Source organism: Sceloporus undulatus, chromosome 4 (assembly GCF_019175285.1).
Source record: "Sceloporus undulatus isolate JIND9_A2432 ecotype Alabama chromosome 4, SceUnd_v1.1, whole genome shotgun sequence".
NCBI lineage: Eukaryota > Metazoa > Chordata > Lepidosauria > Squamata > Phrynosomatidae > Sceloporus > Sceloporus undulatus.
Window position 1 is genome coordinate 8,512,367 of NC_056525.1, and position 13,908 is coordinate 8,526,274.

General features: G+C 42.6%; 1 protein-coding gene across 1 annotated transcript in view; it reads left to right on the forward strand.

Annotated features, from left to right (window-relative positions):
• Window positions 1-1,812: 1,812 nt before the first annotated feature.
• OPRL1 (opioid related nociceptin receptor 1) overlaps window positions 1,813-13,908 on the forward strand; it is a 39,975-nt gene continuing 27,879 nt past the window's right edge. The window contains exons 1-2 of the mRNA XM_042466160.1: window positions 1,813-1,870; window positions 2,017-2,273. Coding sequence (XP_042322094.1) covers window positions 1,856-1,870; window positions 2,017-2,273 — 272 coding nt within the window. The 5' untranslated portion in view covers window positions 1,813-1,855. The remainder of the gene's footprint in view (window positions 1,871-2,016; window positions 2,274-13,908) is intronic.

Genomic DNA, 13,908 nt, shown 5'->3' on the forward strand with positions numbered 1-13,908 from the left:
CCACTTTAACTGCTGTAGCAACACCCTGTAGAATCCTGGGATTTGTAGTTTTGTGAGGCACTAGAGCTCTCTGGCTGAGAATTCTAGATCACAGAGTTTCATAGGGTATTGCTATGGCAGTTGAAGTGGCATGATAGGTTGATGAATCCACTCTCTTTTTTAGCTTGTGCAGTGGGACTTTGGTATCCAAGGTTTGGTTCTAGGATTCCTCATATATAGTGAAATGCATGGATGTTCAAGTCCCATTAAATACAATGGGAGGTAAAATGGGCACCTTTTTATAAAATGGCAAAATCAAGATTTGATTTTTGGAGTTGATATATTTTTTGAATATTTTCAAGCCGTGGGTGCTTGAATCTATGGATGAAGAATCCATGGATGATCTGTGTGATGCTAAACCTATTTTGTGGATAGGGATCAGCACCTTGGAGGAAGAGTGTCTTTAAAGTTCAGGTAATATCTTAGAATATATTCACTCTCCTAGTGACATAGAAGCCACCACCAGTTGGCTCTGCATTGAAGCCACGTTACGGTTGTGTTTTAAAACAAGAAGACATCATGCCAATTTCAGCCCATATTCTTGTTATTGAACAGTTCAGGGAACAAGTCTAGACAGTTCTGGCTTGAAAATCTGTGGCTTCCTGGAACATTCACCTGCAAAACAGTAGTGTGTGTTGGTGTGTATGGCACAGTTGCAAGTGTTGCAGTGTCTGGCTAGTCAATAGGAGATTACATCTTCTCTCCACTGCCTCCCCCTACTAAATTCTTCCCCAACTTTGCTGTGCGGTGCAAACTGTTGGTAAGGTGATGTCATCACCACTCCACTTCTCAAAGGACCCAGGGCATAGAAACCAAGTGGTAGGAGGGGAAGAGAGCAATAGAAAAGGCTCCCCCCATCACCACAATATCTCAATTCCTGCCTTCCCTTTCCCCACAGGTGTTTGATGTTTCAAAGAAATTGAGCTGGCTTGTTATGGCAATCCAAACTGTCTACCTTGAAGTGCATTGGAAGTTTGCATTGGACTGGTTTTTCTTTTGATGTCTAGCAAGCTCAGCTTCATTCTGCACTGTCCCCTCCTCCACTCCCACTTAGGTTAACAGTGTACGTGTGTTGTGTGTGTGTATGTATGCAGTGTGTATATGCCTCTTCTCAGCATACCCCCACCCTCTTTCTCCCCTGCAAGTTGGATTTTTCTTCCGCATCACATCCAAATCTCTGCTGAAGCATTGGCTCCTCAGAGCCAGAGGAATAGCAGCCAGAGATTGAGAGGGAGAGGGTGAGCGAGAGAGAGAGAACACTCTCCTTTTGGTGTGCTTTGTCTTGGTCGGTTCTTGGCTGCTGAACATCATGCACTGCTGAAAAGACCATAAGAGGGATCAAAGATCTGCAATATCCAGCAAGAAGCATACAACCAGGTAAGGATGAGGCTGGCACATCCTTTTAAGTTTACCCTGGGTTCCTTTATCTGTGTGGGGGGAGACCAGACTGACTGCAGTCTTAGCAGGAAATGCATGATTCTTTCCAAAGAAGAATGGCTATTAATAACCCCTCTCACTCCCCTCTCTGTGCACACACCTCTCTCGATCCTGCATGGTAGCCTAATTCACCTGCATTTACAAAGGTCTCTTTGCAACAGAAAGCAAGATGGGTGATAGATATTAGAGACATGCACAGAAGGGAAAGGGGTCTTAATAATGAACCTGTTCGGCAGGGATGCCAACCACCCGGAGATATTTGCAATCTCATTCTTTGTGCAAAGGGGCGTGCAAATGACTGCATTATGCCCAGCTTGCAAATATCTTCAGGAAAATCTTAACCAATCCAAGCCTGTCCTTCTTGCCTATCTTTTTTGAAATGGACAGAGAAAATGTGAGTTCTGATTTGCAAGCATGCATGTTAATATTGTGTGGGTGTTGCATGCCTTTTCTCAAACCTTGTCCCCTGTGTGTAACTGTGCCAGAAAACTAGGTTATCCTAATTAACTCTCTATCCTCTCCTCTCCCTTGCAACTCCAGACTGAGCCTGGTTACCCCAGTCTTGCTGCAATCAGGATGGATCCGCTCTTTCACACCCAAGCTGGAGACCTCCTTTACATGCGGAAACTGGTCAATGACTCATCCCTGTGGAACCTCAGCTTGGGCGACTGGTTCCACAATGGGACAACAGATGGCTTCTTGCCCATGGGCATCAAGGTCACCATTGTGATCGTCTACTCCATCGTATGCATCGTAGGGCTGGTGGGCAATTGTTCCGTCATGTATGTGATCATCAGGTAAGCTAACGTTGGAATGGCAAACTCCAGGATGAGCCATCTTGGGCTGCAGCTACACTACAGAATTAATGCAGTTTGGCACCACTGCTATATGGAACGCTATGGAATTCTGGGATTTGAAGTTTTGTGAGATAATTACCTTTCTCACAAAAAGCTACAGAACCCAGGATTCCATAGGATGGAACCACGACCGTTAAAGTCAAACTGCATTAATCTTAAAATGTGACAGCAGCCTTGGACAGTGGCAAAAGGTTGCACTGAATGTGGAAAGTATCCAGTTGAGTGAGAGCACATTCTGACTGAGATTTGCAGATCTCCTCTCAAGAATCAGCGCACAGCTGGTGCTCAAGAAGTAACAACAAAGATCAGGGTGCCTCTGAGCATGTGATTAGTTCTTTTCTCCAATTAATTAGCAGTCAGTTACAAGGAGCTATCCAAAGTGATCAATCCTATTTCTCCAAAAGAGTTGTCACTTTGGAGAACAACTTTAAAAGTCAGAAAAAGAACTCAGATTGCCTCTTCCACTCTATAGACATCATAGCCATAGACCTCCTCTGATTTCAGAGAAAAAGGAGGAAGAATTTTTAGTGTGGTAATAGAATCATAGAATCGTAGAGTTGGAAGAGACCACAAGGGCCATCCAGTCCAACCCCCTGCCATGCAGGAACCTTCCATCAAAGCATCCCTGACAGATGGCCATCCAGCCTCTGCTTAAAGACCTCCAAGGAAGGAGACTCCACTACATTCCAAGGGAGTGTGTTCCACTGTCGAACAGCCCTTACTGTCAGGAAGTTCCTCCTAATGTTGAGGTGGAATCTCTTTTCCTGTAGCTTGCATCCATTGTTCCGGGTCCTGTTCTCTGGAGCAGCAGAAAACAAGCTTATTCCCTCCTCAATATGACATCCCTTCAAATATTTAAACAGGGCGATCATATCACCTCTTACATAATAATAATGATGATGAAGTTGATGGGAATAATAATAATAATATGATGATGGTGATGATGATGATGATGATGATGATGATGATGACGATGATGATAAGCACTTTCTGTCTGTTCAGAATTCTTCACACAGAATCATATTGGTTAGTTCCACTGAAGTAGAGCCACTGAGTCAGTTGTTAAAAGGTGAATCAGCACATAGGTGAATCCCCTTGATTCAATGGATCTGCTATAATTAGGATTAACTATAGGAATTAGGCCATAATCTCATTCTAATCCTCACAGCAACTGTATTAGGTAGGCCGATGTCACTGCCTACATGTTGCAGTTTGGGCAAGAATGCAAAGCCTGCAAGACAGTGACTTGTCTATGGTCTCTTACAGAGCAATCCAATGTCTGGAAGCTCTCCTGCATGGAATGAACCACATGTGAGAACCACTCTATAGAGCTAGCATGATCATGGTGACAGAGTGCCTTACTTGTTTGTAGGAAATCAAAGTCCAAATGCTTGGTTAAGCACGAATCTCAAAATGCTAGGACTAGATAAGATGGAAGCTCAGTTCAGGTATTTTGTATGTAAAGCCATCTTTTAGCACCTTTGAGACTAACTGAAAGAAAGAAATTGGCAGCACAAGCTTTCATAGACTTAAGTCTACTTCCTCAGATCCATTTGGACCAAATGCATCAGAGGAAGTAGACTTAAGTCTATGAAAGCTCATGCTGCCAACCTCTTTCTTTCAGCTGGTCTCAAAGATCTCTCTACATACTGATTCTACAGACTAATATGGCTATATGTTTTAATATAAATGTATTCTATTTAACTATTACCTGGACACCTGCAGAGTAGAGAATGCTAGCCCTGTTGCCTTCATTGGCAGTATGAAAAGTGTTGAGTCTGAAGCAGAGAGCCTCTTGCAGGTGTGGAAATTCTCCACATGATTCCGAACCCAGGAAAACCAGAGTACAGGATCATGAGGTGAGTCCCTACACAAACAAGAGGCTCTCTGCTGCAGGTCCATCACTTATCACTTGAGCAAAATCATGATGGAGAAGACAGGGCTAATATATTCCATATTATATATTGCTGGCCTGAAGACTGAGTGCCCTCCCTCCATAACTGTCATCTTTCGGCCGTTGAGGGAGAGAGGCAGGCCGGCCCCGCGTCATCAGGGGCTGGCCTGAAGATACAGTGTATCTTAATTGTAGATTTTTCTTGTACTGTTATATAATTTTCTTGTACACCGCTATGATCTATTGGAATAGCGGTTTATAAATAAAACATATTATTATTATATTATTATTATTATTATATTATTATTATTATTATTTATAGAGATGGCTAAAAAGGGCTTGCATCTCTCTCTCTCTCTCTCTCCTCTCTCTTTCTCTGTCACTAGGACCTCATGGGGTTGTCATACTCTTGAGCAGGGGTCAGCAACCCCCAGCCCGCAGGCCAGATCCGGCCCAGCGAGGTGGCAGGACCAGCCCCAGCCCTGTCCCGCTGTTGCTGCCGCTTCTGCCACCAAGGCCTGCTGCCTCCGCGGGCTCCTTCTCGGCCAATGCGGCCCCAGGCCTCCCTCCGGAGAGAAAGGCCTCGGGCCGCAAGGGCCGTGGGGGAGCCCACGGAGGCGGCCTGCCCAAGCCCTACCCTTTGGCCAAAAGGGCCCCTTGGAGCCCTTTCAGCCAAAGGGAAGAGCCAAAGGGAAGGGCCTGGGTCGGGTGCCCAAGCCCTTCCCTTCGGCCTCCCTCCCTTTCGGCCGAAAGGGCCCCTTGGTGCCTGTTTGGCCGAAGGAAGGGACCGAGGAGGAGAGGGTGGGTACACGCCTCCTCCTCCCCGTGGGGCTTCTGTGGAAGCTCCGCCCCTGGCATGTGGCTCCACCCCAGGAGGGTGGAAGCTCCACCCCCAGCATGCGGCCCCGCCCCCGGAGGGTGGAAGCTCCACCCCCGGCTTTGGCCCCCCAGTTGTCTGAGGGACAGCAATCCGGCCCCCGGCTCAAAAAGGTTGCCTACCCCTGCTCTTGAGTAACATAAAAAGCTACAGAAAGCATGGTCTATTACAGGCATGCAACCTGATGACTTCTAGATGTTTGGGACAACAGCTCCAATCATTTCCAACTCCCATGCATGCTGAGCAGAGATAGTAGTTGAAATTTTTGGAAAGTGACCAAGAATCTGTCCCTGATCAGTTGTCATTACTGTTTTGTGCATATGGAAAATCTTCAAACTGGTGCTGGTTCAAAAAGTGTTAAATAATAGAATGAACCTTGGTTGTTTATACCTGGTTGAATGTTTTCTGTCTTCCAATGGTACCTTGCTGCATTGCCAGTGGTGATGATTTGTACACAACACTGTCAAAGTACACATGGACTGTCACAAGAAAGCTCAGTGTGATATAATCATTGTGAAATTATTCTCCAAGCATGGATACTCAGGTAGACAAAATGGCGGCACTCAAGCATGACAGGAAGATATCAACAGTCTCCAAGGGAGGTGGGGTGAGGTCCATGGTTTGCAGAAGAATAGCAGATCTTTAGAGGTAAAGAAACAATAAGATGTTGGTGAGGAAACTGCTAGCCCAGCAAGGCCAACATATTGAATAATACTCAGGGGATGGAGTAACAGAAGAGTAGAAGAGAGAGAACACTAGGAGGGTAAAACAAAATGGATTTTCTTTGAATGATCAAGGGACTAGAGCAACTCCAAGATGGAGAAAGATTATAATGTTTGGGACTATCTACCTTACACCAAAAGATAAGTAAGGGGCTATATGAAATTAAGCCCAGTGTGTCTGCTATCAACAAAGTCAGCTTTAATTTATGGTGACCCAGGATCCCTCAAAGAAAGCTTTCCCCCTTTCTCATAATACTAGAACCTAATGGGGCTCACTGAAGTTGAATATAGGACATTCAAGAGAGATCAAACTTTTGCACTGGTAAACTGTGGAATCTGTCGTTGCAAGTTGTCAACTGGAATGGTTTTAAATGCAGAATTTGATAAATTCATAGAAGTTAAAGCCATCACTGGCTAACAATCTGGACAGCTAAAATGCTGCCTCCAGAATCAGAGGCAATATGCCTCTGTGTATCAATAATTCCCGAGATGCATGAGGTGGATGGTAAAATGGCACTCAGGTCCTGTTAGCAGCTTTGCCATAGACAGATTGGCTACAGCATGAACGGAATGCACATCTATTCTGACCCAGTATGGCTCTTGTTGTCTTCTTCTGCAAGACAGTATGGCTGATGGGTTGCAATCCTAAATAGCACCCAGCAGTAAGACATTAGTGTTACAAGAATCATTTGACTTGACTGCAGATTTGTTTTTACAACAGTCATAGAATCATAGAGTTGGAAGAGACCACTAGGGCCATCCAGTCCAACCCCCTGCCATGCAGGAAATCCAAATCAAAGCATCCCTGACAGATGGCCATCCAGCCTCTGTTTAAAGACCTCCAAGGAAGGAGACTCTATCACCCTCCGAGGGAGTGCATTCCATTGTCGAACAGCCCTTACTGTCAGGAAGTTCCTCCTAATGTTCAGATGGAATCTCTTTTCCTGTAGCTTGCATCCATTGTTCCGGGTCCTGTTCTCTGGAGCAGCAGAAAACAAGCTTGCTCCCTCTTCAATATGACATCCCTTCAAATATTTAAACAGGGCGATCATATCACAGTACACAGCTCTTCTTCAACTTGAGTTCTGTGGATTATAAAACCAGCAAGACAGCCTTGCTTTCCTGATCTTGTAATTCACTTTGGCCTGCAGTGCATGCTTCCTGCATTTTGCTTTGACTTTTTTTTTAATTTTATTTTTATTTGGTTTTTCTTTTCTTTACATCCTTATTTTCAGTATTCATCAATAAAAGATCATACATATCGTTTTTTTTTTTAATCTCAATATTTACACCAGAAGTGGAGGATGCTCAGTTTGCATATATCCCTTCCTTGGCATTTCTCCTTAAATACACATTACGGATGATGCCTTCATAATCTGCAGAAAATATGATCTTGATGAGATTGTATATATGACTGTGTCAAAATTCTTTTTGGATGGATGTTTTATTGATGAAATTCCTCTGTGTTGCTAACACACACACACACACACACACACACACACACACACACACACACACCCCACACACACAAATGATCATCACAGAATGGTACATACTCAATCGCAGCAATATCGGGTTGTCTGTATTCCTGTAGGGTTTTTATCAGTGTACATCTATGTGTGTGCATATATACACCAATGATTTTAAAAGGTGCATGGGAGATGGTGGTGTAAGGACGTGAAAATGCACTGAAGGAATTGAAACTGGTTTCCCTTCAGGAGCAAAGCAAAAATCCAACTCAGGTGTTCTAATAACTGTGGAACAGGAGGTCCAGTGTGGTGTAGTGATTTGAGCATTGGACTAGGGACACTGGGAGACCAGAGTTTGAATCGTGGCTTGGGCATAGAAACCCACTGAGTGACTTTGGGCAAGTCACACTCCCAGCCTCAGAGGATGGCAATAGCAAAACACTGCTGAAGAAACTTGCCAGGGAAACCTTAGGGTCGCCATAAGTCAGAAGTGACTTGAAGGCACACAATACTAATAACTGTGTGCAGAAGGGGCACAAAGTTGCCCTACCTCTTCTGTCATCATTTCTCTCACTCTCCACATTTGGAGAATGACTTTCTGTACAGGGTGGACTTCATTACCTGGAGAGGATATCCTGATAATTGGGCCTTTTGGAAAATTGCATGGAGATTTTGATTGCATGGAGATCCTCCATAGATAGAAGTTTTCCTCTTTGGAAAGTCTCCATCTAAATGTGACTAGGAGAGTGGTGAAAACAGGGGCAGAGAAGCGTACACTCTCCATTCTTCCCCTATTTATCCTGTACTGATTTAGAATGCCTAAACAAGGCTAGGCTAATTTAGAACTTCAAGAGTCAAAAAAGACATTTGCACAAGCAGAATTTCAGATGCGACATATCGACAGCAAAAGATAGTTGCTGAAAATGAGTGTACATTCAGTACTTTGATAGTGAGAGAGACTCCCATAAGAAGAGGACTGAAATAGTGAACAAGAGATGATCATGAGGAAATTAGAGATGCTTCTGACCAAATGTCTCCCTCATTGTTGAACTTCATGAAGTACCTGGTTGTGATTCTAGAGTGGCACCAACGCATTAGCCATTTCTTCTTGTCCTATTTATGATGTTCAGGCTACCATATATGGTGAAGTTAATTTTACCATATATGGTACCAACATCTAAAATGCAGGTGGGGAACTTCTGTATCCCCTAGCAGTTGATGAGCTATTTCTCCTAGAATTCCCCAGTAATGGTTAGACTGACTGGGGTAATGGGAACTGAGGTCCAGCAACATCTGTAGCACCATGAGTTCTGAATGCCTTCTCTAAAGTCATTAATTAAATCACATTTCCAAGATCAAATACAAATACTAACTATAATGTGATTTCAAAATTAATTTGTGGTGTAATTTAAGCTTCCTTCAAATAGAATGGGGCTACCTCTACTAGCCCGTTCCGTGACTTTCCTAGATCCATCTGGCATTTATCCCCCCACATTCATATAGTTGAGTGGATGGTCCGGAGTGGGGAGACTTTCTTATGCAGGTTTTAGGTAATACAGATGGGGAAGCAAAACCCCCAAATCTGTCCTTTCTGGAGTCCCATATGGTTACACCATGACATATGTTCTTCAGCTTTTCTGCCTCCACCATCCAATTCTAAAAGGCTGAAATGCTTCTCCTGAGGGCTTACTTTGGGCAGTAAGAGCTTGATATGAAAATAGGATGACATTTTTGGGTCCACCATTGGACTGTATCCTCCCAGCATCTCTAAAATGGAATTAGGCTTGTGGGTTGTACCCATGTGAGGAACGAGTGGCAAAAGGGGGCTTTAAACAACACCCAGATCAATCAATTATTTAATTAATCAAGCAAACAATGAATTTATTTTTTATGTTCCACTCTGTATCCCAAGATTTGAGGGTAGGGTACAGATAGTTAAAACAACAATAATGACCAACCAACAAATCAACCAACCAACCACTAGGCATTTTAGAATAATTCAAGCAATTCAAAGCAATTTAAAAGAGGAGGTAGCAATTATGCAACCTTCTGGATGTGGGAGATTTTCAAACGGGGGGAAAAGCTGGGAGTAAAAGACATATTCCTGGCATAATTGTGCAATTGTGCTGAAGATTTTCAGACAACATTGTGCTCATCCAGGACTTATCAAGTGAAGATCCAGGAATGCTCCAGCAACAAACCATTTACGGGACTTCCCCATGAATGGTTTGTTGCTGTAGCATTCCTGGATCTTCAGTGGATATGTCCTGGGTGAGCGCAATATATCTGAAAATATTCAGCATGATTGCATGATTATCCGGCAGTATGCCTTTTACTCCCAGCTCTCCCTCATTTGAAAATCTCTGTGGTTAGACTGCAAATCTCAGATGCCTTAGCCAGCATAGCCAAATCTCAGCCACCTGGATTCCAAGTCTTGGGAGAGGGGTGAGATATAAATAATAATAATAATAATAATAATAATAATAATAATAATAATAGTGACTTTTGGGCAGGGCCACATAATTCCTGTCCCCCGATTTAGAGCAATAACAATTCAACAAAACAGAACAGTGTACAGTATATAACATTAAGCTGCCACTCCCCCCCCCAAAGAATAATTTAGAACAATAATGGAATTTACTCTATGAAATCCACTGCCACCTCCTACAAATCTATTCATATGTACACACACTGGTGTTTCTTCAGCTGTTGATGAATACTCTGGGAACAGGCCCAAAGGAAGAGGAAGAGGAGGAGAAAGAGGAGGTTGATGATAAGGATGCCCACCTTTTTTCTCAGCTAGAGGCTGTTGTGACCCAACAATATATGGGTGCCTGTTCAATAGTAACCTGTGGAGTGATTGATGCACATGACCCAATGTGCAGTGGGCACCAATATTCGTTGGGGTGCTCCTTTATGCCCATCAGGACACCAGCTAGGAAGTGCTGAGAGAGAACAGGAGTGCCCAATGTCCATCAAAAATATCAGTTGGGCATCAGGAGTGCCTAATGTGCATTGGAAGTTCCTGATCTACTTCTTTACAATTTACTAACAGAGTTACGAAACATGCACTACCATATAGTATTTTATCTATAGTCATTAAAGCAATAAATAAAACATGTATAGCACACTGTTGAAAGTTCTTTCCATATACACAGTCTATTCCCAAAGGTATGTTGAAATAAAAATAACTGATGGAAAGATACCATGGAAGGAACTAGTCTTCTTGTTGTTTACTGCCCTCAAGTTGACTTCAGCTTATGGTGAATCCATGAATGAGTGACCCCCAAGTCACCCTCTGCAGACTCAGAGCTGTGACTTCCTTTGTTGAGGCTATCCATCTGAAATGTGGTCTTCCTGTTTTCCTACTGTCTCCTACCTTACCAAGCATTATTATCTTTGCTGGCAAATCTTCTTGTGATATGGCCAAAGTATACACTCTCAGCATAGTCATCTTGGCCTCTAGGGAAAGTTCAGGGTTGATTTGCTCTAGGATGCATTTACTTGTCTTTTTCTCAATTCACAGAATCCATAGAACTCTTCTCCAGCACCATGTTTCATAGAATAGAATCAAAGAGTTGGAAGAGACCACAAGGGCCATCCAATCCAAACCCCTGCCATGCAGGAAATCACAATCAAAGCATCCTCAACAGATGGCCATCCAGCCTCTGTTTAAAGTCCTCCAAGGATGGAGACTCCACCACACTGCAAGGGAGTGTGTTCAACTTTCACAACCATACATAAAAACTTTCACAACTTTCACAACATACATAGACCTTTCACAACCATACATAAAAATGGGAAATATCACAGGATGGACCATCCTAATTTTACTATACAATGATATAACTTTTATATATATATAAAAATTTATTAAATTAAAAACACTGCAATGATATACAGTATCTTGACACTTCAAGTTCTTATCTAGTTCCTCGACAGCTGTCCTCTCAAGTCCTAGTCTCTTTCTGATTTCTGATTTCTGCAATGCAGTCTCCATCCTTGACTGAGCCAAGGTATGGAAAATCTTGAACTATTTCAATCTAAATAGGAGACTAAAGTGGGAGTTCTGGAGCCTCAGTCACAGAAAAGTCCCACATTCCCACCAAATATGCTTGTGAAGATGGTGGAACTGAGGGAAGGGCCTCCCTTGATCATCTCAAAGGCCAGATAGGCTTATTTGGAAGAATATGGTCCTTCAGATAACCATGTATGGATGTGAGAGCTGAACAGTGAAGAAAGCAGATAAGAAGAAAATAAATTCATTTGAGATGTGGTGCTAGAGAAGAGTGTTGAGGTTACCAAAAAAGTTGAACAAATTTATCCTTGAAGAGATTAAGCCTGAACTCTCCCTGGAAGTCAAAGATGATAAACTGAGGCTGCTGTATTTTGGACACATCATGAGAAGCAACAATTCATTGGAAATGACAATAGTGCTATGAAAGGTGGAGGGATGTAGAAAGTTAGGAAGACTGCATGCTATGGATGGATTCTATTAAGGAGATCATGGTATGAATTTACAGGGTCTGAACAGAGAAGTGGAGGATAGGGAGTCTTGAAGATGCATCATCTACAGGATCGCCATGAGTCAGGGTTGACTGGAAAGCAATTAAAACAACAACAAAACAATATAAGGCATTATAGGTCTTACTTAATAATATTTTTGATTTTTGTCCATATTATTTGTATTAATTTATAATTTTATAGTATTATTTATAATCTTGTTTGTGGTTTTAGATTGTGCACTGTCGGCAGACTTTTGTTTTTATTTTGGACTGTTTTTCTCCTTTGTAAAGCGCTATGTAAAGCCTATGGTGCTATATAAATAAATGTAGTAGTAGTAGTAGTAGTAGTAGTAATAATAATAACTTGTCATCTTGACATGTGTTTGGAAATAAATGGTAGTCAGTGGAGCAGTTGTAACAAGGGAGTCATGTACTCCTTGTAAACAGCAAATGGCAAACACAGTAAAAAGGGAGAGAGTGGCTATGTGCTTTTTGTTAGACACAAAGAATCATAATCAAGAACAGCAACAAAGAAATAAGTTATGGGGGAAAAAGTTGTGAAACAAAATGTAATTGTATCAAGTACAATTTTGGGCCCATATGTTTCTAGTGATGTGTGTAGCATAAATCATGCTATGCATGTGCTGTGAATGATTCACCATAATGCAACAGATGTATCCTGCTGACAGTGGGGGAGGCAGAGTTGTGCACACTTCATATTTTTGTGTTGCATATTGTGCATTGTGGATTGCTCATTGCAGCTGCACATTGTGCATTGCAGTTGTGGATTTCACATTTCATGTTTCACAGCAGCATCTGCTCAATGACAGGATTTATGCAAGGTTGCTATTCTGTATAGGAGTTGCATAGAGCTAGCCTACCATTTCTCCACATGCAAATATTTGCACTACCCTGAAGGGATGTTGTATTGCAGCCCTTGCATGTTTTTGACATTCATTCACCTCTACACATGTATCTGTTTGCCACCTGGGCCTGAGAAATGTCAGAAAAGGAATAGGGCAGTGTTAGTACTGCAGGATAAAACAATACATCACTGTGTGACAAACATTTTTGGAAAACTGGCCTCTTTGACGGGATGGTTAAAGCTGATTCTTTCCCCCTTCCTCTCCCTTGTCACCAGGTGATCAAAGACATGGGTGGCTGGTGAACAGCCCTCTGGTCCTCCTAAAGGGAAACAAATTCACCCAAAAGATGAACAAAAAGGGACACTTGTTGTTTAAGAAATGTGTCAGGAGATGGTGGAATGTCTTGACTTGAGAAATGAATGAGGAAGGGCCCAGTGAGGTTGAGCCACCATGCTGTGAATGCACACAGATGTACAGGAGACATGCTGTGAATACTCTCAGAGGATCACTTCTAAAGCCCTTACATACATTTAATTGCCTTGTGTTGTTTGTTTTTTTTGCTAAAATGTAGGTGTGAGAGAGAAATGGTGGTAAGGAAAGGACTGTACTCTAAAGGGTAAATCTCTCTCTCTTTCTCTCTCTCTCTCTCTCTCTCTCTCTCCATTCCTAAGCACTGGAGTGCAGCTTTGTGGCAGCTTCCGGATTCTTAGGATGCATGCATCATTTAAACAGCATACCTCAAAGAGACCCGAAGGCAGCTTTATTTTGGCAGTCTGTAACAGGCCACAGACTCTTTTGACTTATGTGTTTTTTCTAATGAATAACTTGACCACATTCTGATGCTGCTTGGGCACCATGCATCATGCTTTCATTTGTGAAAAGTTGGAAGCTGCGCTTCCACAGGCTTAACAATAGAGTCCAAGAGGGGCAAAACTTAGCAAATGGAAGCTTTTTCAATTAAAAAATAAAAACTATGATGGCAGATGAGGTTCGAGATCATACTGGGACATACACACACCCCTTCCAGGCCCATATGCAGGTGCAAATTTCTTAACAGTGTATCGGCTGGTAACTGTTTTTTTTGCACAACTTTGCCGACCTCAGCTTTCAGCTTTCCAACGCTGAATGTGGCTGAGGTCTAAAATATCCACTTTTCTTTAGACAAATGGGTTTTGTTGTGAATCCCCTCTAGACCCACACACACACACACACACACACACAAAGAGTAGGGAGGGACGGAGT